Consider the following 27972-nt stretch of genomic DNA (forward strand, 5'->3'; position numbering starts at 1 on the left):
CTCATAGCTTTCTGGGTAATGGAGTTCCCACCGCCACACAGGCCCGCAGGAGCGGCGCCTTAGCTGGAATCTCCCAGGGAAAGGGTCAAGCAATGCCCCGGGGCTGCTCAGAACTGAAGGCCTTGTTCTTCTAGGTCGGAGAGAAGCCTCGCTTCCTCTTAAAGGGGCGAAGGCCAATTTCTGGGGGGTCCGAAGTGCATTTAGAAATCCTTCAATGCTATTAGACATATATACACTACCAAATGTAAAATAGATAGCTAGTGGGAAGCAGCCGCATAGCACATGGAGATTAGCTCAGTGCTTTGTGACCACCTAGAGGGGTGGGATAGGGAGGGTGGGAGGGAGGGAGATGCAAGAGGGAAGAGATATGGGAACATATGTATATGTATAACTGATTCACTTTGTTATAAAGCAGAAACTAACACACCATTGAAAAGCAATTATACTCCAATAAAGATGTTTTTTAAAAAAAGAAAAAAAAGAAATCCTTCAATGCTATTGATCTCTGAAGTGTTTAGATATTCGGATTCCATGCGAACATTGTCTGGTAGATGCGAACATTGTCTGGTAGATGCAAGTGATTATACATTATCTTATTATCCTGTAAATGCACGCAGACTGAGGCATTAAAGTCATTTTATATATACCCTAAAGTCAAAATTATAATTGAGGTAAATTAATTCAGATATATCTAGTTTCTATTCCTGTCCCTCCACATTGTTTAATCTCTGCCCCTCTATATCATTACTTATTGAAGGTTATAGTTCATTCTTTAATTGTTTTTAATGTAATTGTATAGATAGACAGGTAGAGAGAAAATGTGTATTTATCTACATTATTTATATTCTTATTCCTTCACAATCATAAGAATAATTGTAGAATTACAGTTCTATAATTGTAGAATTGGAAAAAAGTTCTTTTGAGGTGGATTACCTCATCTTCCTTTGAGAACTGGAGAAGGCCCATGTGACAAATGATCCCATTGGTACCGACCACACAATTCCACACTTACTGCTTCTGATTACATTTCTGGAGAAGGTTGTAACTGCAGCTATGTTAGGTATTAAGTCTTGGTGTTAGCACGAGTGACTCCACTTAGAGGCTGTTGTTTCTGGTTTAGCAAAGTGAAAAGTCTGATAATTCTATCTTGTGGAGAAAAGCAATGTTTATGCCATGGTAACTTTTTTGAATTCTGTCTGCACATGAATGCATCGCTCTGTGTTTGCCTGTGTATTCATATATATATATATTCCTATTTTTTTTGTTTGTTTAGTAAAAGGGATTCATAATTTGTGTATAGATATGTTGTTTGCTCACTTAACAAGAGTTATTCTTATTTACTATTATATCGCCAATTCTAGCAGAATAATTTGGACTGACAATCATGTAATTTAAAAAATTAAAAATACAAATTAATATTGATCCAACTGGAGAAATCAGAAGACTTATAGCTGTTTGAGCTAGATTAGGAAACTTTTTTCCTGGTTCAGAAATCACGGAAGAACTTAGAGACATGGGTGTCACTGCTGATGAACACAAAGGAAAGCAGGGAAAATGATGCTATTAGCACAGAGGTGTCCATTAGCCACTGCTTTGGATTCACAATAAGAGTAATGCAAAGACTCAAAATGGAAGAGAGACAGTAAACGTAGACAAAGGAGCTCACTATAATCAGGGTGGTGCGTGTGGCTCTAGCCTCATGGGAAGGTCTGGGGGAGAGTCTGTTGCTGTGAATGTGTTGGACTTGTTGCTTGTGCCTGTGAAGGAAAAGGACCATGTACCCACTAGTCCAGATCATGAAGCCCAAACATATAACATCCATGTAAGATAATATAACTGCATGTAATAAGCTGATAAATTTATCAGGCATGAGTGAGGAATGGTATCCATAATTTGATTTTACACTTATATTTTTGCTACTTCTTGGACCAATTACTCTAATAGGAATGCAGACATTTAGCAAGAGTTGTAGGATCCAGAACAGAAAACTACAGAAGCCAATACACCTTGTGGATCGAATTCTGAAGTACACCCACAAAGAGGTTCTGGGGCAAAACTTAATGGCCTAGAAACCACTCAGAAGGCTGGTAGTGCTGAGAGAAACCCCTCTGGCCACTTTGTGTAAATAGAAGACAAGTTTACATCCAGCATCATCCAGGAAATATTTCAATCCAAAAGCTGCCATTGTCTGTGGGATCCCTCTGGAGAAGAGAGACAAGCTGTTGGCTAAGGCCAGTGGTTGACAATCTGATCTGTGGATCTCAACTCCTATCCAGTCAACAAAGTGAAGTTTAAATGACAAAGGAAGGAGGAGTTTCCCAGGATCCCATCTCCAGTCTGAGTGAGGAAGATGATTTCCATTTCCAGGCTGGCATTCCCTTAACTTTCTTCTTCTTTTTTTTTTTTTTTAATTTATGTTTGGCTGCGTTGGGTCTTCGGCAGGCTTTCTCTAGTTGTAATGAGCGGGGGCTATTCTTTGCTGTGGTGTGCGGGCTTCTCATTGCGGTGGCTTCTCTTGTTGCAGAACATGGGCTCTAGGCGCGCGGGCTTCAGTAGTTGTGGCACACGGGCTCAGTAGTGTGGCACATGGGCTTAGTTGCTCCACGGCATGTGGGATATTCCTGGACCAGGGCTCGAACCTGTGTCCCCTGAATTGGCAGGTGGATTCTTAACTACTGCGCCACCAGGGAAGTCCAACCCTTCACTTTCGTATCTAGGAGATATTGATTTTAATTTGAGATAGAAATAAATGAATAAATGCTAGAAAGATAAATGAACATAAATGTGTCACCTTCTTCTGCTCAGCTGTATCTACTGCTGAACATAGCACGTGATTTCCTCTCTTTTGGTAACACATTTGCTTACTTTAACTGGATTATAGCAGTACATACTTATGGGTGCAATGATTATTAATTAAGGTCTTATGATGGAATTCATCCAAATGTTCATATGAGGGGGTATTTGAATAAAGGATGCACGATTCACACAACATATTTTCCTACAGCTATGAACTGAATGAAGATCATTTTCCTCCATGTATGAAATTACCTTCAGGATGTATTCTTAAGTGAGAAAAGGCAAGTGGGTTAGGAGATGTTTAGTATTCTACAATTATTCTTATGATTGTGAAGGAATAAGAATATAAATAATGTAGATAAATACACATTTTCTCTCTACCTATCTATACAATTACATTAAAAACAATTAAAGAATGAACTATAACCTTCAATAAATAATGATATAGAGGGGCAGAGATTAAACAATGTGGAGGGACAGGAATAGAAACTAGATATATCTGAATTAATTTACCTCAATTATAATTTTGACTTTGGGGTAAATATAAATATTTCACTTATTTATTAAACTATATTATATCAAAATGAAATTAAAACAATCAATCAAATTTACTGACAAAAGTGAAACAAATATATAAATCTCATTGTGTAATAAAGTCGTAGTCTATCCATACAAAATAGTAATACTTAAAGTACTTTTTTATTTTTGGCCTCACTGCACAGCTTTAAGGATCTTAGTTCCCCGACCAGCGATCCAACCTGGGCCCCCGGCAGTGGAAGCACAGAGTCCTGACCACAGGACCTCCAGGGAATTCCCCAAGTACATTTTTAAAAACAGTTTGGACTATACATTTGTACTGAAATATATCTATGCAAAATCCCTATGGAGATTTAAAAAATTTACTCATGTTTATATTTCAAGAAAATATTCATATTTCATATTCATACAAGAGATTTGTCACAGTTTGATCAAAAGTTAGAAAAAATGAAAGGAAACAATTTAAGTAAAAATTATATCATTTCAAACTTGATTGGAAGAATGAACTTAAACTTGATCTATATTTGTTTAAATCATATATGTATATTCTATCTCCTCTCATTAAAGGGATCTACAGATGATAGCCCTGTCCTGAGTAATTACCATCCAAATTACTCAGGCTGTGTTCTCCAAATGCACTTTCTCATGAAAGAAAATAGCATCTTTAAAAAAATTGCCAATCCAGATCTAGTGCAGGAAATGTTCAAGATGGAACATCTATTCAATCCAGGACACAAGGACAGCCTACCACACATCTGGGGTCACGTGAGAATGAGGATGCCACAGGATTCAACTTGAAAAGCATCCCCCTCCACAGTCATGATACAAATTAAATCTCAAAGAAAATTACCTGGACAAGTTTTAAACGCATCAAGTACTTTAAGTAACCACATGCTCGTAATGCTACAAAGCCAGAGTCAGAAGCCTTTCAGAAAGTTAAGGAATTGACTAGTTATTCTGGAAACAGAAAAATAAAGGGAAATATGAATGATTTCTACTGTCTTTCCAGTACAGACTATTTCAGGGTAATCAAATAGAGGATGCAGAAAAGTTTTTTGTAGAAGGATTCTAAGTGAAAATACAAAAATGATAATAGAATATTAACATTCTGCTTCCTCTAGTATAGTAGTATCTACAGAATGATCATCAGTGACAGCTGCAACCAACCGATAACAGGCTGTGGGAAATTGATACTGGATCACATGGTCGTGCTGATCAATCCTCATGTCACAGAAAGGGCTACATACAGCCTGTCATAATGGCCCTCCATTGTAGGCAATAAGAAGGACATTGTACCGCCTGAGAAGTATCCTTGACAAAAAGCTGAACCTGCATTAGACCACCCTTTGGAGCAAATTATGCATTTATTGGCCATTTGGAAGAATGTATTAGACAATATCAAAAAGCTGCAATTAGATAGTAGAATGATGGAAATGATCTTGTACAAATGATCCATTTTCTTCTCCACGAAAAAAAAAAGGTTTTGAAGGAGGGAGAAATATTAATTACAAGTGGTCTAAAAGACAAAATGACTGGATCCTGATTCAAATGATCTAAAACGGAAATTTTCTGCGGGGAGGAAATTTGTTATGTGTAAACTGTGACCATGTATTTGATGTCACTGTTATTTTTGTAGGTGTGAAAAGCACATAAATGTTCTGCTCATGAATGAATTCCATGTTTTAGAGATACATTCATGATTATTTACTTTTAATTTTTTTAAAAAATATTTTCTTTCTTTTTAAAAAATTAATTATTTATTTTTGGCTGCGTTGGGTCCTGGTTGCCGCGCGCCGGTCTTCTCTAGTTGCCGCGAGTGGAGGCTACTCTTTGTTGCGGTATGCGGGTTTCACATTGCTGTAGCTTCTCTTGTTGCGGAGCACGGGCTCTAGGTGTGCGGGCTTCAGTAGTTGTGGCTCATGGGCTCTAGAGCACAGGCTCAGTAGTTGTGGCGCAGGGACTTAGTTGCTCCGCGGCATGTGGAATCCTCCCGGACCAGGGCTCAAACCCGTGTCCCTGCATTGGCAGGCGGATTCTTAACCACTGCGCCAACAGGGAAGCCCCCGTTTAGATCTTTAACATGTAGTCAGTTGAATTTTGTTTATCAACAACCTTCTATTTTATAAATGTACAGAGAGTAGTACTCCTTAATAAACAATAGCCAATGTTATATTTCATACAAGAGAAACTGTCAACTGTGCAGTACAAAAAGGACTGTGCATGTGTAAAACAGATTTATGTTTTTTAGATAAAACAATTTAATGTTTTATGGATAAGACGGTGTTTCTCACTGAGTCGGGCATAATCATTAATCATTGACTACCAGGAAGGAGAGGCCCAGATCCCACCACATCCGGCTTCGTTAGAGCCGTCCAATATGCCTCCTCTATCTTGTCTACTGTGGCCTAGGTGATTTTTTTTTTTTCTTTAAATTCCCGGACAAAACGTACTAAAGCTCACAAAAAAGACTTTAATGCCTCAGTCTGCGTGCATTTACAGGACAATAAGATAATGTATAATCACTTGCATCTACCAGACAATGTGCGCATCTACCAGACAAAGTTCGCATGGAATCCGAATATCTAAACACTTCAGAGATCAATAGCATTGAAGGATTTCTAAATGCACTTCGGACCCCCCAGAAATTGGCCTTCGCCCCTTTAAGAGGAAGCGAAGCTTCTCTCCGACCTAGAAGAACAAGGCCTTCAGTTCTGAGCAGCCCCGGGGCATTGCTTGACCCTTTCCCTGGGAGATTCCAGCTAAGGCGCCGCTCCTGCGGGCCTGTGTGGCGGCGGGAACTCCATTACCCAGAAAGCTATGAGCTGAGCGGCAGCGACGAACACCCAATGAACATCCAGACTTTCGGCATTTCCGTGAGGGCGCACCGGGCGAAGGCGGGACTTCCGGTATTTTGTGGCGGTCATTTTGGCGGTCCTCGGGGTCAGGAGGCAGAGAGCGCAGAGTCGGCATTGAGGTGACAGACAGAGAAAGCGCGGGAAGAGGCTTTGTCCCCAGTGATTAGAGGCGGTTCTATAGTCGGGCACATCGCCGCTTGCGGGGCCGGTCTGGAGACGTTGGTGCCCGGTCCGTTCGGGACGCTCGGCTGTCCCCTCTCTGCCCCGGCTTGTGGCTCAGGTGGCGGCGGCGGCGGCGGCGGCGGCACCGAGGGACCCGCCTCAGGTAAACGCTCGTCCTCCTGGCCCTCACCGCCCTCACCACCCTCACCCCACCAGACACTAAAGCCCCGAGTGCGGGGCGCCTGCTCTCGTGCCCGCAGCCCAGGCCCCGGTGTCCAGGACGGTGAGGCGGCCGTGGGTGTGGTCCTGTTTCTGACAGACGGTGTGATGGCGCGTGGCAGAGGGTCACAGGCGGACGGACCGGCAGGTGCAAAGGCTGGGAGGTCGGATTGAGCCGGGAGGATTGGGGAAACCTGGGGTCCGTGTTGCTTCTGCAGGGAATAAAGTGTGGGTAGAGTCGCACCTGCAGTGACAGGCTGAGGAGCTGTACCTTCCTTCTTGGGGCTCTTGGAGCCATGGAAATTTTTGCGGAAAAGAGACATGATCTAAGTTAAGTTTGAAAAGATCCCCAGAGTCTGTTCAGTGGAAGCACAAATTGTAGGGCTGCTGAGGACATGAGGCAGAGAGTGTTAAGGGTTTTTTCCCCCAAGGACACAAAACTGCTGAGAGTCAATACAGAGGTTAGATGGTCGGCCCGAGATTACCTGACTCTGGTGACCCCCAGGGGTTCAGGGAAGGCCTGAGCCCCTGGAAGGATGCCATGCTCACATCCCTCTAAGACCTGCCTCTTCCCACAGGTTTCCATGGCTGCAGAAGTGCTTTTGGAACCTAGTCAGGTAAGTGGCGGTTTCGTCCTCCCTCACTGGTCCCAACCCCTATTTTCTCCAAATTTGTGGTGTCATGAGACTTGTCACCTGTCATTTTCCCAGCCCTTGGGTGTGGGAACCTTAGAGAATTCTAGCTCAGGGTCCTGAGTTGAGTCCAGGGGTTTGATGGAGGGGTTCCCATTTCAGGCCACCAATGGAAAGAGATGTGGAAGCTTATCACAAAAACGGGAAGTGCTTGGAGGTGAGGCTAAGCTGGTTCAGGGAATTGCAGGTCTCCTTCCTTTCTGGTGAGAACAAACTGGGTGTGGGGAGTAAGAGTCAGACTTGGAATGATTGCCTGTGAGGTTAGGCATCTGTTCTGCAGGCAGTGGGAGGTCTGGATCAGGTGAGGGAGGTGTTCGCATCTAGGTCTTAACAGGCTCCGTCTGGTTGCAGAGTGGACAGCAGAGTGAACACAGTGGTTAATGGGAGCATGAGAAGACAGCAGACACCAGTGGCACCAGAGTCTGGAATCTCCTCTGAGATCTTAGAAGGAGGATGGACATGGGGTAGATGTGTGAGGAGATAGATTGTGGGTCTTCCGGAGTGAGGCTGTTGATGATTTCATCTGTCTCTATCCTGGCAGGGAAATGTGACCTTTGAGGATGTGGCCCTGTATTTCTCCTGGGAGGAATGGGCTCTCCTTGATGAGGCTCAGAGATGCCTGTACCACGATGTGATGCTGGAGAATTTTGCACTTACATCTTCCTTGGGTAAGCTGTTACACCTGCCCCTATGCCCTGGGCAAGGCTTGGCCTTTCTCTTTTCTCCAGGGTCAGGTATGTCTCCATCTAAACCATGGGCACTGCTTCCTTCCCCAGTTGCCTGGGTATGTGCTGTGGTTCAAGGGGTGAGCTGAGTGCATGCCTACTTCTCATCCTTATCACTCCAGCGCCTACTGCGCCAAAGGCCTTACAGGGAAGGATCTGGTATCGCTGTTCTTTAGGTCAGCGTAATGGATCCCACCTGTCTTGCGCTTTCCCTCTCGGGGTTACTGTCTAGCACCATGGCACCCTGGTATGTCTCCCTTCCTATAGCTTACATTTATTTTTGTCTGACTGTGTCAGGAATTGTAGTCACTTATATAGTCACTGCTTACACAAGTGTTCTTGAGAGGTCCTTTGCTTAGGTTCTTTTTACTTTATTTTTTAAAGGTTTATGTTTCTTTCTCTTTTTTAAAATATATTATTTATTTGTTTATTTATTTATGGTGTATTTTCTTTTGGCTACATCTGGTCTTTGTTGTGGCATGCGGGATCTTCGTTGCAGTGCATGGGCTCTTCGTTGTGGCACGTGGGCTTCTCTCTAGTTGTGGCGTGCGGGTTTTCTCTCTCTAGTTGTGGCAAACGGGCTCCAGAGCGCGTGGGCTCTGCAGTTGTGGCGCGTGGACTCCAGAGTGTGTGGGCTCTGTAGTTGAGGTGCACGAGCTTAGTTGCCCCGCAGCATGTGGTATCTTAGTTCCCCAACCAGGGATCCAACCCATGTCCCCTGCATTGTAAGGCGGATTCTTTACCAGTGGACCACCAGGGAAGTCTCTTTACTTTATTTTAGTTGTGGCAAAATATACAAAACAAAATATTTACATTTCTAAGTGGCATTTAGTACACTCTCATTGTGCAACCATCACAGTCCTGCATCCACAGAACTTTTTCATCTTCAGACTGAAACTCTGTTCCCCTTAATCAGTAACTTCTCCCATCTACTGACAACCACCATTCTACTTTCTGTAAATACGAATTTGCCTATTATGAGTATTCCATGTGGGTGGAATCAGACAGTAGTTATCCTTTGATGTCTGGCTTACTTTACTTAGCATAGTATCTTAAAGGTTAATCTATGTTGTAGTATGTGTCAGAATTTGCTTCCTTTTTATGACTGAATAACATTGTATATACCACGTTTTGTTTACCCATTATTCTATCAGTAGACAGTTGGGTGCTTTTGCCTTTGGCTCTTGTGAATTATGGTGTTATGAACGTGAACATGGGTGTGCAGATATCTTTTAGTGTCCCTGCTTCAGTTCTTTTTGAGTATATACCCAGAATCAGAATTGCTGCATCTTATGATAGTTCTTTTTTAAATTTTTTGAAGAATCACCATAGTGTTTTCCATAGCAGCTTCACAAAGGTTCCAATTTCTCCCATGCTTGCCTACACTTCTTTTCTGTTTTTTTTTTTGAGTAATAACCATCCTAACTAATGTGAAGTGGTATCTCATTGTGTTTTGATTTGCATTTCCTTGAGAGCCTAGTGATGTTGAGCATCTTTTCATGCACTTATTGCCCATTTGTATATCTTTGGAGAAATATCTGTTCAATTTTTTTGCCAATTTTTGAATCAAGTTGCTTGGTGTTTTTGTTGTTGAGATTTAGGAATTCTCTATATATTCTGAATGTTAACCCTTCATCAGATAGGTGATTTGCAGATATTTTCTCCCATTCTATGGGTTGCCATTTATTATGTTCATAGCATCCTTTGATGTACTAAAGGTTTTCATTTTGATGAAATCCAGTTTGTATTTCTTTCGTTCCTTGTGCGTTTGTCGTATCCAAGGAATCATTGCCAAATGCAGTGTCATGAAGCTTTCCCACTACGTTTTCTTAAGAGTTTTATAGTTGTAGCTCTTAAGATCTTTGATGCATTTTTAGTTAATTTATGTACCTGGTATCCATCCAACCTCCTCCTTTTTTTTTTTTTTTAAGGTTTCCTGATAGGAGAGATATTACTGCATGGTCTAGGTTGGTTTCTTTTTCTTTCTTTTTTTTTTTTGGAGTTCAGGAAAGATTTGTGAGGGTGTGACATTTAATTAGTTTATTTATTTATTTATTTTTGGCTGTGTTGGGTCTTTGTTTCTGTGCGAGGGCTTTTCTCTAGTTGCGGCAAGCGGGGGCCACTCTTCATCGCGGTGCGCGGGCCTCTCACTATCGCGGCCTCTCTTGTTGTGGAGCACAGGCTCCAGACGCGCCGGCTCAGTAGTTGTGGCTCACCAGCCTAGTTGCTCCGCGGCATGTGGGATCTTCCCAAACCAGGGCTCAAACCCATGTCCCCTGCATTGGCAGGCAGATTCTTAACCACTGCACCACCAGGGAAGCCCCCAACCTCCTTCTTATGCATGTGGATATTCAGTTTTCCCAGCATCATGTGTTAAAAAGTCTGTCCTTCCCCGCTGAATGTTCTTGGCCTCCTTGTTGCAAATCATTTGACTGCATATGCGAGAGTTTATTTCTGAGCTCTTTATTCTATCCCATTGGTCTATATGTCTGCCTTGATTCCAGTATCACACTGGGTTTTTTTTGTTTTTTTTTTTAAAGATAGTAGTCATCTTTTCTTTTTTAAATTTATTTATTTATTTTTGGCTGTGTTGGGTCTTCGTTTCTGTGTGAGGGCTTTCTCTAGTTGCAGCAAGCAGGGGCCTCTCACTATCACAGCCTCTCTTGTTGCGGAGCACAGGCTCCAGACACGCAGACTCAGTAGTTGTGGCTCACGGGCCCAGTTCCTCTGCGGCATGTGGGATCTTCCCAGACCAGGGCTCAAACCTGTGTGCCCTGCATTGGCAGGCAGATTCTCAACCACTGCGCCACCAGGGAAGCCCCACACTGTTTTGATTACTGTAGCTTTTCAGTAATATTTGAAATTTAGAATTGTGACTCCTCCACCTTTGTTCTTCTTTTTCAATATTGTTTTGGCAATTTGGTGTCTCTTGAAATTCCATATGAATTTTAGGATGAATTTTTCTATTACTGCAGAAAACATCATTGGAATTTTGATAGGAATTGCATTGAATATGTAGATGGCTTGGATAGTATTGACATCTTCACAGTGTTAAGTCTTCCAGTCCATGAGTATAGAAATCTTTCCATTTATTGTCTGTAATATTTTTTAGCTGTGTTTTGTAGTTTTTAGTGTACAAATCTTACTTCCTTGGTTAAGTTTATTTCTAAGTATTTTATTCTTTTGACACGTACTTTTCTTTTTTTTTTTTTTTCACACACACACACTGTATTTTATTTTTACAAGAGATAAATAGACTGACACCAAGCATTGTACATGGATGACCACAACAAAAGCAACAATGATTGCAATTACCAAACATGAAACACACTCATACTATGTCATAATATTGACATTCAGTCCAGTAATCCTCCACTGTAACAGCTCCTTTACTTTGCAGTGAAAATTGATTTGTATACTCTTTGCCTCTGAGTCCTTGTGGGATTTTTTTTTTTTTTAATTCAGACAGAAAGTCACAAAAATTATACTCATCCTCCTCAGTTCACTCAGTCCCATGTAATTAATTTTTTTTTCATCTTGATCTTTTGTTAGCACTTTTATGAGTTCATCAGTTTTTAATTAGAGTTCTGAAAATGCTTATTCATTCAGTTCAGCAGTACAGTCAGTTACCAGAAACCTGTACTTGTCAGAGTCTTTTCCATGAATTTCTTGAAGATGAAACCCTTTTATAGGAACATATTTGCAAAATCATCAGAGTACACCCAGAACTGTCTGTAAATGACAAAAGACTTAAAAATGACCACGGTTAAAGATTTGATGAAAGTTCATAATAATGCAGTTGACAAGAAAATTAGTTATTTCTGAGATATACATTTTAAAGTAATAACTAGGATTATTACTTATAACATTATACCAGAACATATAAGATTTTTAGAAATTTCACGTAATGTCTGAAACATTTATATTAACATATTTCCATACATAATTCCATACAAATACAAATATAAGATTTTTAGAAATTTCATGTAATGTCTGAAACATTTATATTAACATATTTCCATACATATTTCCATACAAATACAAATATAAGATTTTTAGAAATTTCATGTAATGTCTGAAACATTTATATTAACATATTTCCATACAAATAACCCAATGAAAGTTTAGTATTAGTTGTTTTGTTTGTTTTTTTATACTGCAGGTTCTTATTAGGCATCAATTTTATACACATCAGTGTATACATGTCAATCCCAATCGCCCAATTCAGCACACCACCATCCCCACCTCACCGCAGTTTTCCCCCCTTGGTGTCCATATGTCCATTCTCTACATCTGTGTCTCAACTTCTGCCCTGCCAACTGGCTCATCTGTACCATTTTTCTAGGTTCCACATACATGCATTAATATACGATATTTGTTTTTCTCTTTCTGACTTACTTCACTCTGTATGACAGTCTCTAGATCCATCCACGTCTCAACAAATGACTCAATTTCGTTCCTTTTTATGGCTGAGTAATATTCCATTGTATATATGTACCACATCTTCTTTATCCATTCGTCTGTTGATGGGCATTTAGGTTGCTTCCATGACCTGGCTATTGTAAATAGTGCTGCAATGAACATTCGGGTGCATGTGTCTTTTTGAATTACGGTTTTCTCTGGATATATGCCCAGTAGTGGGATTGCTGGGTCATATGGTAATTCTATTTTTAGTTTTTTAAGGAACCTCCATATTGTTCTCCATAGTGGCTGTATCAATTTACATTCCCACCAACAGTGCAAGAGGGTTCCCTTTTCTCCACACCCTCTCCAGCATTTGTTGTTTGTTGATTTTCTGATGATGCCCATTCTAACAGGAGTAAGGTGATACCTCATTGTAGTTTTGATTTGCATTTCTCTAATAATTAGTGATGTTGAGCATCTTTTCATGTGCTTCGTGGCCGTCTGTATGTCTTCTTTGGAGAAATGTCTATTTAGGTCTTCTGCCCATTTTTGGATTGGGGTGTTTGTTTCTTTGATATTGAGCTGAATGAGCTGTTTATATATTTTGGAGATTAATCCTTTGTCCGTTGATTCATTGGCAAATATTTTCTCCCATTCTGAGGGTTGTCTTTTCGTCTTGTTTATGGTTTCCTTTGCTGTGCAAAAGCTTTGAAGTTTCATTAGGTCCCACTTGTTTATTTTTGTTTTTATTTCCATTACTCTAGGAGGTGGATCAAAAAAGATCTTGCTGTGATTTATGTCAAAGAGTGTTCTTCCTATGTTTTCCTCTAAGAGTTTTATAGTGTCCAGTCTTATATTTAGGTCTCTAATCCATTTGGAGTTTATTTTTGTGTATGGTGTTAGGGAGTATTCTAATTTCATTCTTTTACATGTAGCTGTCCAGTTTTCCCAGCACCATTTATTGAAGAGACTGTCTTTTCTCCATTGTATATCTTTGCCTCCTTTGTCATAGATTAGTTGACCATAGGTGCGTGGGTTAATCTCTGGGCTTTCTATCTTGTTCCATTGATCTATGTTTCTGTTTTTGTGCCAGTACCATATTGTCTTGATTACTGTAGCTTTGTAGTAGAGTCTGAAGTCAGGGAGTCTGATTCCTCCAGCTCCATTTTTTTCCCTCAAGACTGCTTTGACTATTCAGGGTCTTTTGTGTCTCCATACAAATTTTAAGATGATTTGTTCTAGCTCCGTAAAAAATGCCATTGGTAATTTGATAGGGATTGCATTGAATCTGTAGATTGCTTTGGGTAGTATACTCATTTTCACATTGTTGATTCTTCCAATCCAAGAACATGGTATATCTCTCCATCTGTTGGTATCATCTTTAATTTCTTTCATCAGTGTCTTATAGTTTTCTGCATACAGGTCTTTTGTCTCCCTAGGTAGGTTTATTCCTAGGTATTTTATTCTTTTTGTTGCAATGGTAAATGGGAGTGTTTCCATAATTTCTCTTTCAGATTTTTCATCATTAGTGTATAGGAATGCAAGAGATTTCTGTGCATTAATTTTGTATCCTGCAACTTTACCATATTCATTAATTAGCTCTAGCAGTTTTCTGGTGGCAGTTTTAGGATTCTCTATGTATAGTATCATGTCATCCGCAAACAGTGACAGTTTTACTTCTTCTTTTCCAATTTGTATTCCTTTTATTTCTTTTTCTTCTCTGATTGCCGTGGCTAGGACTTCCAGAACTATGTTGAATAATAGTGGTGAGAGTGGACATCCTTGTCTCGTTCCTGATCTTAGAGGAAATGCTTTCAGTTTTTCACCATTGAGAATGATGTTTGCTGTGGGTTTGTCATATATGGCCTTTATTATGTTGAGGTAGGTTCCCTCTATGCCCACTTTCTGGAGAGTTTTTATCAGAAATGGGTGTTGAATTTTGTCAAAAGCTTTTTCTGCATCTATTGAGATGATCATATGGTTTTTATTCTTCAATTTGTTAATATGGTGTATCACATTGATTGATTTGCGTATATTGAAGAACCCTTGCATCCCTGGGATAAATCCCACTTGATCGTGGTGTATGATCCTTTTAATGTGTTGTTGGATTCTGTTTGCTAGTATTTTGTTGAGGATTTTTGCATCTATATTCATCAGTGATATTGGTCTGTAATTTTCTTTTTTTGTAGTGTCTTTGTCTGGTTTTGGTATCAGGGTGATGGTGGCCTCATAGAATGAGTTTGGGAGTGTTCCTTCCTCTGCAATTTTTTGGAAGAGTTTGAGAAGGATGGGTGTTAGCTCTTCTCTAAATGTTTGATAGAATTCACCTGTGAAGCCATCTGGTCCTGGACTTTTGTTTGTTGGAAGATTTTTAATCACAGTTTCAATTTCATTACTTGTGATTGGTCTGTTCATATTTTCTGTTTCCTCCTGGTTCAGTCTTGGAAGGTTATACCTTTCTAAGAATTTGTCCATTTCTTCCAGGTTGTCCATTTTATTGGCATAAAGTTGCTTGTAGTAGTCTCTTAGGATGCTTTGTATTTCTGCGGTGTCTGTTGTAACTTCTCCTTTTTCATTTCTGATTTTATTGATTTGAGTCCTCTCCCTCTTTTTCTTGATGAGTCTGGCTAACGGCTTATCAATTTTGTTTATCTTCTCAAAGAACCAACTTTTAGTTTTATTGATCTTTGCTATTGTTTTCTTTGTTTCTATTTCATTTATTTCTGCTCTGATCTTTATGATTTCTTTCCTTCTGCTAACTTTGGGTTTTGTTTGTTCTTCTTTCTCTAGTTTCTTTATGTGTAAGTTTAGATTGTTTACTTGAGATTTTTCTTGTTTCTTTAGGTAGGCTTGTATAGCTATAAACTTCCCTCTTAGAACCGCTTTTGCTGCATCCCATAGGTTTTGGGTCGTCATGTTTTCATTGTCATTTGTCTCTAGGTATTTTTTTATTTCCTCTTTGATTTCTTCAGTGATCTCTTGGTTATTTAGTAACGTATTGTTTAGCCTCCATGTGTTTGTGTTTTTTACGTTTTTTCCCCTGTAATTCATTTCTAATCTCATAGCGTTGTGGTCAGAAAAGATTCTTGATATGATTTCAATTTTCTTAAATTTACTGAGGCTTGATTTGTGACCCAAGATGTGATCTATCCTGGAGAATGTTCCGTGCGCACTTGAGAAGAACGTGTAATCTGCTGTTTTTGGATGGAATGTCCTATATATAACAATTAAATCTATCTGGTCTATTGTGTCACTTAAAGCTTCTGTTTCCTTATTTATTTTCATTTTGGATGATCTGTCCATTGGTGTAAGTGAGGTGTTAAAGTCCCCCACTATGATTGTGTTACTGTCGATTTCCTCTTTTATAGCTGTTAGCAGTTGCCTTATGTATTGAGGTGCTCCTATGTTTCGTGCATATATATTTATAATTGTTGTATCTTCTTCTTGGATTGATCCCTGGATCATTATGTGGTGTCCTTCCTTGTCTCTTGTAACATTCTTTATTTTAAAGTCTATTTTATCTGATATGAGTATAGCTACTCCAGCTTTCTTTTGATTTCCCTTTGCATGGAATATGTTTTTCCATCCCCTCACTTTCAGTCTGTGTGTGTCCCTAGGTCTAAAGTGGGTCTCTTGTAGACAGCCTATATATGGGTCTTGTTTTTGTATCCATTCAGCCAGTCTATGTCTTTTGGTTGGGGCATTTAATCCATTCACGTTTAAGGTAATTATCGATATGTATGTTCCTATGACCATTTTCTTAATTGTTTTGGGTTTGTTTTTGTAGGTCCTTTTCTCCTCTTGTGTTTCCCACTTAGAGAAGTTCCTTTAGCATTTGTTGTAGAGCTGGTTTGGTGGTGCTGAATTCTCTTAGCTTTTGCTTGTCTGTAAAGCTTTTGATTTCTCCATCAAATCTAAATGAGATCCTTGCCGGGTAGAGTAATCTTGGTTGTAGGTTCTTCCCTTTCATCACTTTAAGTATATCATGCCACTCCCTTCTGGCTTGTAGAGTTTCTGCTGAGAAATCAGCTGTTAACCTTATGGGAGTTCCCTTGTATGTTATTTGTCGTTTTTCCCTTGCTGCTTTCAATAATTTTTCTTTGTCTTTAATTTTTGCCACTTTGATTACTATGTGTCTCGGCGTGTTTCTCCTTGGGTTTATCCTGTATGGGACTCTCTGCGCTTCCTGGACTTGGGTGGCTATTTCCTTTCCCATGTTAGGGAAGTTTTCGACTATAATCTCTTCAAATATTTTCTCTGATCCCTTCTCTCTCTCTTCTCCTTCTGGGACCCCTATAATGCGAATGTTGTTGCGTTTAATGTTGTCCCAGAGGTCTCTTAGGCTGTCTTCATTTCTTTTCATTCTTTTTTCTTTAGTCTGTTCCGCAGCAGTGAATTCCACCATTCTGTCTTCCAGGTCACTTATCCGTTCTTCTGCCTCAGTTATTCTGCTATTGATTCCTTCTAGTGTAGTTTTCATTTCAGTTATTGTATTGGTCATCTCTGTTTGTTTGTTCTTTAATTCTTCTAGGTCTTTGTTAATCATTTCTTGCATCTTCTCAATCTTTGCCTCCATTCTTATTCCGAGGTCCTGGATCATCTTCACTATCATTATTCTGAATTCTTTTTCTGGAAGGCTGCCTATCTCCACTTTGTTTAGTTGTTTTTCTGGGGTTTTTTCTTGTTCCTTCATCTGGTACATAGCCCTCTGCCTTTTCATCTTCTCTATCTTTCTGTAACTGTGGTTTTTGGTCCACAGGCTGCAGGATTGTAGTTTTTCTTGCTTCTGTTGTCTGTCCTCTGGTGGTTGAGGCTATCTAAGAGGCTTGATGGGAACGACAGGTACTTTTATATGTGAAATTGTTTTCTTAGTTCCCTGTTCAGATTGTTCATTGTTAGTGTGTTGAAATATAACTGATTTTTTTCATTTTCTATTTATATTTTCTTCCTTTGCAAACTTCAATTATTCTGAGAGTTTTATGGTGGAATCTTTAAGATTTCATGAGCTGTGGTGAGTTTTACTTCTTCCTTTCTCTTTTGGATGCCTATTTGTCTTTCTTGCCTAATTGCTCTGTCTAGAATTTCTAATACTGTGTTGAATAGTAGTGGTGAAAGCTGGCATTCTTTTCTTGGTAGTTATATTGGAGGAATAGTTTTCAGTCTTTTACCATTGAGTTTAATATTTGCTGTGGGTTTTAGATTTTTTGCTTCCATTATGTTAAGCTAATTTCCTTCTATTCATAGTTTGTTGAGTATTTTCATCATAAAAGGGTGATAAATTTTGTCAGATGGTTTTTGTACATTGATTGAGGTGATATAATTTTTTTTCTTACTGTTAAAGTGACATATTACACTGATCAATTTTGTATGTTGAACCATCCTGGCATTCTAGAAATAAATCCCAGGTGTTTATGGTGTATAATCTTTTTACTATGCTGCTGAATACAGTTTGCTAGTATTTTGTTGATTAATTTTGCGCCGATAATCATCAAATGTATTGCCCCGTAGGTTTCTTGTAGTGTCTTTGCCTGTTTTTTTATATCAGGGTAATAGTAACAGCTGCAGGTGACCTAAATTAAAGCAATTTTGCATTGCAAAGTAGTTACATCAGATTGATTCTACCATTGTAGTTGTTTTCCAGGTGGGAAAAATACCTGGTTTTACTACTCTGCCACCTTCCCTTTAGCTGTGCCCATGGGTACTTTTTGTAATATTTGAAATATCTTTCCTGTGATCTGTTGTGTCTGAGTTGTCTGGGACAGTATTGGCTACTGACTTCTCCTGTCCTTCCCTTAGGATTTGTATCATCCACCTCTCATGCAGTAGCTCAGTTGGGGCTTGAGGAAGAGTCCTCTGTGCTTCCCAGGATGGATATGATCCCATTTTCCACAAGATGAGCCCAGATAGGGCCTGACCCAGATAAATGGCTGTTGGGGGAGGACATGACTTCAGGGCTTGGTTCATATCAATCATATCAAGAACCTGTCCTGTTTTAATTGTGTTTTGGTGATGCCATCACCAGTGGCCACACCTCATCTCCATCTTTCCTTCTCCATTCTTAACACTTTGCTGACTTGTCATGTTTAATACTAGTCATTTTTATTCTGACTCCAGCTGAGACTATTCCCCACCTCTCTGGACTGTTTACCTCACTGATTCCTCACACTGTTCCCTCCTCAGTGCTTTCCCACTTTGTAGTGTCCTAAAGAGTGCACATGTCTAATAATCCTTAAACACCTGTTACCTTTTTTTCAGTCAGATTTTTCTGGGCCTGAACAAGACTTCTGCACAGCATCACGTCATCAGCAGATATAATTCTGCTAAAAACCATTGAGAGGACTTCCCTGGCAGTGCAGTGGCTAAGACTCCACACTTCCACTGCAGTGGTCACGGGTTCGATCCCTGCTTGGGGAACTAACATCCTGCATGCCGCATGGCACGGCCAAAAAAAGAAAAGCTGTTGACAGAAGAATAAGCTGTAGAACATGCCTTTCCCCTGGGCCACACCCTTTCCTCATGTCCTGTGCCTAGTGAGGCCTGCACCATCCTGTGACCTTAGGGACCCAGTATTGCACAGCAGTTGCTTCCTCAAGCTGACCCCAACTTGCTTTTCCTGAAAACAGTTTCATGGACTGATTCTTTGATGTGTCGAGTGACATTTGTGATGATTTTGCTCCCTCTCAATAAGGTTAACATGTACTTCATCATCACTTCTTTACTTTCAGGCTGTTGGCATGGAGTAGAAGATAAGGAAGCACCTTCTCAACAGAGCATTTCTGTAGATGGAGTGTCACAGATCTGGATTCTCAAGGCAGGTTCATCTCCCCAGAAGGCCCAGCCCTTTGAGATGTGTGGCCCAATCTTGGGAGATACTTTGCACTTGCCTGAGCACCAGGGAACACATCTTGGGCAGAAACCATACACGTGTGGGAATCGATTCTATTTCTCTGCCAACCTTCAACAGTATCAGGGGCAGCACATTGGAGAGATACCCATCAGAAGTTCTGTGGACAGAGCCTTGTTTATAAAGAGCCACACAACCCATGTGTCAGGGAAATCCTTTTCCTGTAGGGAGATAGGGAAAGACTTCTTAGCCAGCACGAGATTTTTCCATCAACCAGTCACTCACACTGAAGAGAACCCAAACAACAATAATGAGTGTGAGGCTGTCTTTCACAGTGGAAAAATGCACCACAACTGGGGAGAAGGCAGGAAAGCCTTTAGCTGCACAGACACACTTGTTGAGGACCAAGGAGTCCACACTAGAGAAGGGCTTTATAATTGCAGCAAATGTGGAAAAGCCTGTACCCGAAGATGGAACCTCATTCAGCACCAGAAAGTCCACACTGGAGAAAGGCCTTATAAATGTCATGAATGTGGGAAATCCTTTACCCAAAGCTACAGCCTCAATAGCCATAGGAAAGCTCACACTGGAGAAAAACTTTATGAATACAGGGAATGTGGAAAATCTTTTAGTCAAAGATCCAAACTCATTCAGCATCAGAGAGGTCACCCTGGAGAACGGCTTCATCAGTGTGATGAATGTGGAAAATCCTTTAGCCGAAGCTCCACTCTCATTCACCACAGGAGACTTCATACTGGAGAAAGACCTTATGAGTGCAGTAAATGTGGGAAATCCTTTAAGCAAAGCTCCAGCCTCAGTTCACATCGGAAAGTCCACACAGGAGAAAGGCCTTATGAGTGTCAGGAGTGTGGAAAATCATTTAGCTGCAAATCTAACCTCATTATCCACCTGAGAGTTCACACTGGAGAAAAGCCTTATGAGTGTCAGGAATGTGGAAAATCCTTTAGCTGCAAATCTAACCTCATTAACCACCTGAGAGTTCACACTGGAGAAAGGCCTTATGATTGTGGAGAGTGTGGAAAATCCTTTAGTCAAAGATCCATCCTCATTCAACATCAGAGAATTCATACTGGAGAAAGGCCTTATGAATGCCATGAATGTGGGAAATCTTTTAGCCGAAAGTTTAGTCTCGTTTACCACCAGAGAGTTCACACTGGAGAACGACCTCATAAGTGAAGAGAATGTAGGAAATGTTTTAGCTGCAAATCTAACCTCGTTGAACACCTGAGAATTCACACTGGAGAAAGGCCTTGTGAGTGTGGGGACTGTGGAAAATCCTTTAGCCAAAGTTCCAGCCTCATTAAACATTAGAGAGTTCACAGTGGAAGATGTCTTACAAGTGCAGTTAATGCAGGTAATCTGTTAGCTGCTAATCTGATCTCATTCAATACCAGAGCCTTCAGACTAGTGAAGTGCCATAGATATGCTGGGATGTACAGTTTACTTCTAGTATAATTACGCTGGAGGAGAGAAGTTGTGAGGGAGCCATCTGCCTGAATTAAAGCCCATATATCCGAAAGTCTGCAGTGGGGAGATTTCCCTAAAGTTCCAGGTATGTGAGAATCTTTAAGGAACTGTGTTATAATTTCTTACCTGCCCAGGACCCTTGCCAGCTTTATGTTAGTGCCATCTATGGCAGAATTCATTTCACCTCTATCACCTGGGAAGTCCACAGTGTGCAAAAGTTACCTCCCAACATACTCAGGGAAGCTGACCTCTGTCCCATCCCCATTTGCGGGGGAAGTGATGAGTAGTCTTAGCTCTTATGGGGTCCTCATTCCCTTCTCATTTCCAAAGTAGGGCGTGGACCCGACCTAGTCTGGGCCCAGTGGACCCTCTCTGAGTTCCATTGGTGACTTGTCGGGAAGCACTGCATTTTCAGGGACACGTTAGTTTCTGGTGACACTTCTCTTGGATTTTCCCAGCCTCTGAGTTACCAAGCTGGGAACTGCATGTCTCCTATTGCTCTGCATTTTGTAATAATAAAGATATTAGTGTTTAAGCCACCTTTGGTCTTGGGGTTCTATTCACTGTGTGAGGTGATCTGAAAACAACTGGGCTCTACCAGCATTAAGGACTGCACAGCTCTCATGGAGGTCCCATGCTTTGTGTGCCTCACATGTCACTATGATTAAGAATATAGCTGTCTTTCTGGTTTTGGCCTAATGTACATTGTTGCCCAGGATCTCCTAGGAAAGACTGCAGGAGACTGCAGGGTTTCAGGGTCCTAATTTGTGGACTGGGTATCAGTGTTTTTTGTGGGCTCAGAAAACACCCTGAGGAGCCAGGAAGTTATGACAGCCTCCAGTGCTTCTGATAACAACACAAATTGTTTTTCTTATTCACAGTAAATATCACATAATGCTCAGCAGTTATCCTGCAAAAAACCACATGCCCTGATCCCCAGAGTTCACTAGATAATGCCACTGTAAGACTAGGGCCAGAGGGAACCATCTTGGTAAAGGAACCCTGGAGCAGAGGAGAATGCAGTGAAGTAGATGGAGTATGCCCCTTCTAAAATTGCATCAACAAATGCTCCATTGACTGTGACTGTGCAGTATCAGTGGGCACAGATGCCCAGAAATTCTCAGAACCTCCAGGCAAGTGTATCTTTTGGAGCTGAGGTCATTGTGAAAGAAAATAAGCTATTGGTTTTCTGGATTCCTATAGCCTCTCTGGGATGTTCACCTAAAGGCCATTGCTACACAGAGAAACAAGCATAGAGAGAAAGGAGATCCCTTAGTCCAGGGTCCCCAACCCACTGGCCTCGGACCGGCCCGCTCCTAGGCCTGTTAGGAAGCGGGCTGCACAGCAGGAGCTGAGCAGCGGGCGAGAGAGTGAAGCTTCATCTGCCACTCCCCATTGCTCACGTTACTGCCTGAACCATCACACACACCACCCCACCCCCCAACCCCCTTCCCCTGTCCGTGGAAAAATTGTCTTCCACAAAACCAGTCCCTGGTGCCAAAAAGGTTGGGGACCGCTGCCTTAGTCCACAGTGTGGCATTGTGACCAGCCAGCATTCCTGTTAACTCAGGTGGGAAGGAATCTATTACTCATCAGTATTTGCTACCACTAAGGCAAGGCTGCTCCTCCAAGGTCATCAGAAAAGAGAGGCAATATAGGATTGCCAGGCCTGATTTTCTGAAAAGAGTGGGATATCTATATTTTTCTTTTGAACCATTTTGTAAATTTTTATTCAGGTATAGTCAACATGCAGTATACTGTATCTATTTGAAGTATACAATTTAAATTTTACATATAAACCCATGAAACCTCATCATAATCACAATAATGAACATGTCTCTCACCCTCAGTTTACCTCAGGCCCTTATCCTCCCCAGGCCTCCAGGCCATCATTGATTTACCTTTATTTATAATAGATTATTTTGTATTTTCTAGAATTTTATATGATTTTATTCATAAAATGTTTACTTTTTTTTTTCTGGTTTCGTTCATGGTTCATAATTATTTTCAGATTCTTCAATGATCCATAGTAGTTCATTCCTTTTATTGCTGAGTAGTATCTTTTCTATACTTATACCATTTGTTTATTCATTTGTCTGGTTAAGAGAATTTGGGTTACTTCCAGTTTTGGCTATTGTGAGAAAAGGTGCTAGAACATTTGTGTGTAATTCTATGTGTATGTATATATTTTCACTTGTCTTGTGTTAGTAACTCAAAGTATAATTCCTGAGTCATAGAATAGGTGAATGTTTAACTTACAAAACTGCCAAATGATGACCTAAAATTATGGTTTGCTTTTGTATACCCACCAGGTTTATGTAAAATGCTTCCACATTCTTGCCAATACTTGGTATTGTCAGTCTTTTGAATTTACACTTTTAGTAAGGAAGCAGTAGTTTTAGTTACATCTCCCTAAGGATTCATGGTGTTGAGCATTTTTTTCATGTGTTTATTTGCCATCTGTTTATCTTCTTGGTGAAATATCTGTTTATATCTTATTCTTATTTTACTTTTTTATGTTGTGACTATTTCCCTTTTCATTAACAAGTAATCAGCTCATTTTTGTTCCTCAATTTTTGTGCATTCTGTACAATGTAATTACCGCATACACCATATACTTACAATTTTAATCTGCATTGTTCCTATATTCTTAAGTCTAGGCTTTCAATAATACAGTTAAGTCCTGGTTTGTAGTGTTTTCCAATTTCCCTGATATAAATACTCCCACCATGGCCAATTTCAAACTGCCAACATGATGTCACCGAACATGGAGTTGGGAAAAGTTGCCAGAGGTCCATCATTCTAACTCCGCCATACTGTTCCAGTAGCTACAATAACCTGTAGGACACAGATGATAATAAAACATAATAAAATTATTTGGAAGTGACAGGTTTTGAATATTTGTTTCATGAAGGTATAATTGACTGAACGTATAAACTGCATGTATTTAAGGTGTACATTTTGATGTTTTGATACATGCTTACACCCTGAAACCAAAATTTTCATTGGAAACAAAAGACAATCTATTGATATAATAATGGCACTTATTCAGTTAAATTATTGAGTTCACTACTTCAATTATGCAAGAAACAAAAGTAGAGCAGGCAAGATATTTCAAGTACAGGCAGGTCTTGAGGAAAAAAAACCCCAAACTTTGAAAATGTTTTTCTCACAAAGGATCAGAAGGAATGCATATTAGGGAATTCCCTGGCGGTCCAGTGGTTAGGGCTCTGCACTTCCGCTTCAGGGGGTCTGGGTTCGATCCCTGATGGTGGTCTGGGAACTAAGATCCCACATGCTACTCAGTATGGCCAAAAAAAAAAGCGTATTAAATTAAAAGTTGAGATGCAGTTTTCCAGCATTTTATTTTGGAGTCAAAACCATACTGTTTTCAGTATGAATCCTCTAGTATTTTGTGTCTTTGTTCTTGTTGACAGAAAAGCCATAAGTAATCCAACATAATTCATAATAATTGGGATTCTGTAAAGTGATTGGGGAATTTCAGTACATTTTAGAACAATCAGAGGGAGCACAGTTATAATTTAAAGTGTTATTAGCTCTAGACATTCTCAATATTATCACCCATATTTAACAGGGGAGCAGATTTTAGGCCCTAATTTCTAAAGTTATCCAGTGCATATAAACTAGGATTTATTGAAGACTCTTTCTCTCTATCTTTTTGTGTTTGTCACATATCAATTGTCCATATTTGGTGCATACTGTAATAACAAATATAATTAGCACTAATGTTTTGGGAAGAAAATAGTTGCCTATTGTCCACAGGTATGGGGCAGGATCTTGAAGGGCATATCTCACGAGCTACAAACGTACAGCTGTATACAGGCATCTGGCAGGGGCTAAAAGAGCACTATGGGAATGAATCAAACAGCCAGGAGGTCATATCGAGAGAGTGAGAACAGATGCTACTGTATGTAAGCAAATCCAAATGTTACTGAAAGGATCCTCAACCATAATTGATTCGTTTCATACATATACAGGTGGGGAGGAAAGTGTGTGTGTTAAATTTATCCTCATGTGTATTTACACGAACTTTTCCAGGTAAATTTAAACACGAAATAAAAAAAGGAATTGGTAGACAAAAATAACACATTAAATGAGAAAATAAAATGACCAGAAATCATGTTGAAGACATATCAAAAAAATATCTTTGACATACAGATCAGGTTCATTAACTTAAAGTGAGAAGTAACCAATTTTGTTTAGATCTGAGACACCACCATAGAAGTTAAGTGTCCTAGGAGGAATGGCATCTCATGGTGGATTACGGCTACATTGATCCCAACCATTGAGGCCCCTATACCTCACATAATTCAAGTGAATGTGCCATTCAATCTTCACAGGCCAATACTTTGCTCTTACATGTATTCTAGCCAGTGCCTATTTTAACAGCCTCTCCTTCACCTACATAGGAACTCAGTACTATACACCTTTACTTAGTTGTCCATGGGATACCGCAACGGTTCAGCCATCACATACAACCTCAACTGACAAGAACTTAATTGGATCCAGCTGTCCCCACGCACCCAAGTATGGCGCTACGTTGATGACATCCCCTCATGAGGGGATTTGCTAGACACTTGTGCAAGGCATACATTCATCGTTGTGCTTACAGAGAGCAGATGGGCTACTGCCCCACATGTTTCAGCTTCATGCCACCCCAGTGGATTTCTTAGCTTCATCCAGTGTGCCTAAGGGCTACTCTATTGCTTATGTAGTTAAAGGGCAACTTTCCCTGGCCTTCCCTTTAAAATACCAACTCTAGAGACTTCCCTGGCGGTCCAGTGGTTTTTTAATTAAAAAAATAATAAATACTAACTCCAGCCATTCAGGATGGTCACTATAAGGTCCTGACCAAAATTCCTGTTGGCAATATATTAATTCTTGGTTGCTCATGTCAAATGCTGTTTTCAAGATTTTAGCCCCCAAGGTCTATTGGTTTTATTTCCCTAAATATTTCTCACTTCTGCAGGCATATCCTCCTCCATATCAGACTTCCCTCTCTTTATATGACTTGTAGTATCTGCATTTGGGGACCACATATAACCTTTTGGCCTCCTGCCAAAAAAATTCTGTATCTTGATTGTGGTTGTGCCTACATGATTCTACACGTGATAAAACTGCATAGAACTACACACATGCACACATGTAAAAACGGTGAACTGTGAAAAAGATAGGAGGATTTAACCAATGTCAAATTCCTTGTTTTGATATTAAGGTTACATAAGTTGCTACCACAGAGGAAACTAAGTGAAAGATACTCTGTACTATATCTGCAACTTCCTGTGACTATACAGTTATTTCGGAATAAGACATTGGAAAAAACAAAACAACAGATCATGTGTCTTGTCTTGCTAAATCCCCACAACTTCCCAGAGCAGTAAGAATACAATCCAAATTTCTCATCATAGACTCCAAAATACATGCAGCAGCCCCTGCCCCGCTCATCTCACTACCTACCAGTCTCCCGCTCCAGCCCTGCAGTCTTTCACTCTATACCAACAAGCCAAGCTCTCACTAACCTTGGGGTGTTGATACATGCTTTTCTCTTTGCAGGGAATTTTTTTTAAATTAATTTATTTATTTATGGCTGTGTTGGGTCTTCGTTTCTGTGTGAGGACTTTCTCTAGTTGCGGCAAGCGGGGGCCACTCTTCATCGCGGTGCGCGGGCCTCTCACTATCGCGGCCTCTCGTTGCAGAGCACAGGCTCCAGACGCGCAGGCTCAGTAATTGTGGCTCACGGGCCCAGTTGCTCTGCGGCATGTGGGATCTTCCCAGACCAGGGCTCGAACCCATGTCCCCTGCATTGCCAGGCAGATTCTCAACCACTGCGCCACCAGGGAAGCCAGTTTGCAGGGAATTTTTCTTCACTTTCGCACCTGGATGGAGTCTTCATTGCAATGCGTAGCTGTACAGTTCAATGTCCCATTTTCCCACATTTACAGATGTGAATGCTGAGTACTGAGGAGAATGGACATGACCAAGGTCAGCCAGTTGGTAAATGGCACAGCTCAGGCGAATTAGAAAAACAGTCTGTCTCTAGAGTCCAAGCACTTAGCTACTAGCCCACACTGCCTTGCTTCACATGTGAATTGAGAAAAGAAGATACAAGGCCAAGCAGTCCAGTTCCAAGCTTCACCTTTTGTTTTATTATGAAGACAATATATGTTCTCTTTAAAAAAAAAAACAAAATATATATGGAAATGCAAAAGGCCTATAATAGTCCAAGCATTTTCTATTTTCTAAAAGAGAACAAATTTGGACTTTAAAGACCTGATTTCAAAACTTACTATGAAGCTATAGTAATGAGACTGTGTGGTATTGGTGAAAGGATAGACAATGGAGCAATGGAAGAGTCCAGAAATAGAGCCACATGCATATCATTAATTTATTTTCAACAAAATTGCCAACTTAATTTTAAAATGATAATATTTTCAACAAATTATTCTGAAAAACTGTGATATCCTCATGCATAAAAGTAAAGAACCTCAACCCTTCCCTCAAAATATTCACAATTGAACTCAAAATGGACCACAAACCTTAATATAAGAGATAGAAATATATACCATCTTAAATATAACAGGAAGAATGCTCTTTGTTCTTGCTTTAGGCCAAGATTTCTTACATAGGAAAAAAAAAACAAAAGAAAAATATGATAAACTAGACTTTAATAAAATTAAAATTTCTGGGGACTTCCCTGGTGGCGCAGTGGTTGAGAATCTGCCTGCTGATGCAGGGGACACGGGTTCGAGCCCTGGTCTGGGAAGATCCCACATGCCGCGGAGCAACTAGGCCCGTGAGCCACAACTACTGAGCCTGCGCCTCTGGAGCTTGTGCTCCGCAACAAGAGAGGCCTCGATAGTGAGAGGCCCATGCACCGAGATGAAGAGTGGCCCCTGCTTGCCACAACTAGAGAAAGCCCTCGCACAGAAACGAAGACCCAACACTGCCAAAAATAAATAAATAAATAAATAAATAATAAATTTTTTCAAATAAAAAATTTTTTAAATGCATATTCTTTAAAAAAAAATTAAAATTTCTTGCAGTTCAAAAGGTACTGATAAGGAAATGAGAAAAAAAATCGATCTACGGCCTAAGAAAAAATATTTACAAAACCTATATCTGACAAAAGGCAGGTATACAGAACATGTAATAAGGTAAACACTACTAAAAAACTAGGCAAAACATCTGAACACATATTTCACTAAATATGATATATGAATCATAAGTAA

At 40.2% G+C, this 27972-nt stretch overlaps 2 protein-coding genes across 5 annotated transcripts in view; one reads left to right on the forward strand and one right to left on the reverse strand.

Moving 5' to 3' along the window:
* Nucleotides 1–77: 77 nt before the first annotated feature.
* Nucleotides 78–6257, reverse strand: LOC309616562 (vomeronasal type-1 receptor 1-like; the record flags this gene model as incomplete). The annotated part of the gene is given in 5 exon segments (XM_082367215.1): nt 78–2065; nt 2069–2238; nt 2241–2268; nt 2272–2368; nt 6115–6257. Coding segments are annotated over 5 exon segments (1017 nt in total). The 3' UTR covers nt 78–1486.
* The window catches only part of LOC309617281 (uncharacterized protein), a 34702-nt gene continuing 9109 nt past the window's right edge, over nt 2380–27972 (forward strand). For 3 of the 4 annotated variants that reach the window (XR_014237878.1, XR_014237879.1, XR_014237880.1), the window contains exons 1-4: nt 2380–6513; nt 7148–7186; nt 7803–7929; nt 19116–20807. Coding sequence is in view for 1 of the 4 variants with exons in the window: in XM_082369370.1 (XP_082225496.1) it covers nt 7154–7186; nt 7803–7929; nt 19116–20431 (1476 nt within the window). In the remaining 3 variants the exon portion in view is untranslated. Of the gene's footprint in view, nt 6514–7147; nt 7187–7802; nt 7930–19115; nt 27720–27972 lie in introns of those variants that run through there. The other variant, XM_082369370.1, reaches the window with a different exon arrangement.

Source organism: Balaenoptera borealis (genome assembly GCF_965194805.1).
Source record: "Balaenoptera borealis genome assembly, chromosome: 19".
In the NCBI taxonomy this organism is placed as follows: domain Eukaryota; kingdom Metazoa; phylum Chordata; class Mammalia; order Artiodactyla; family Balaenopteridae; genus Balaenoptera; species Balaenoptera borealis.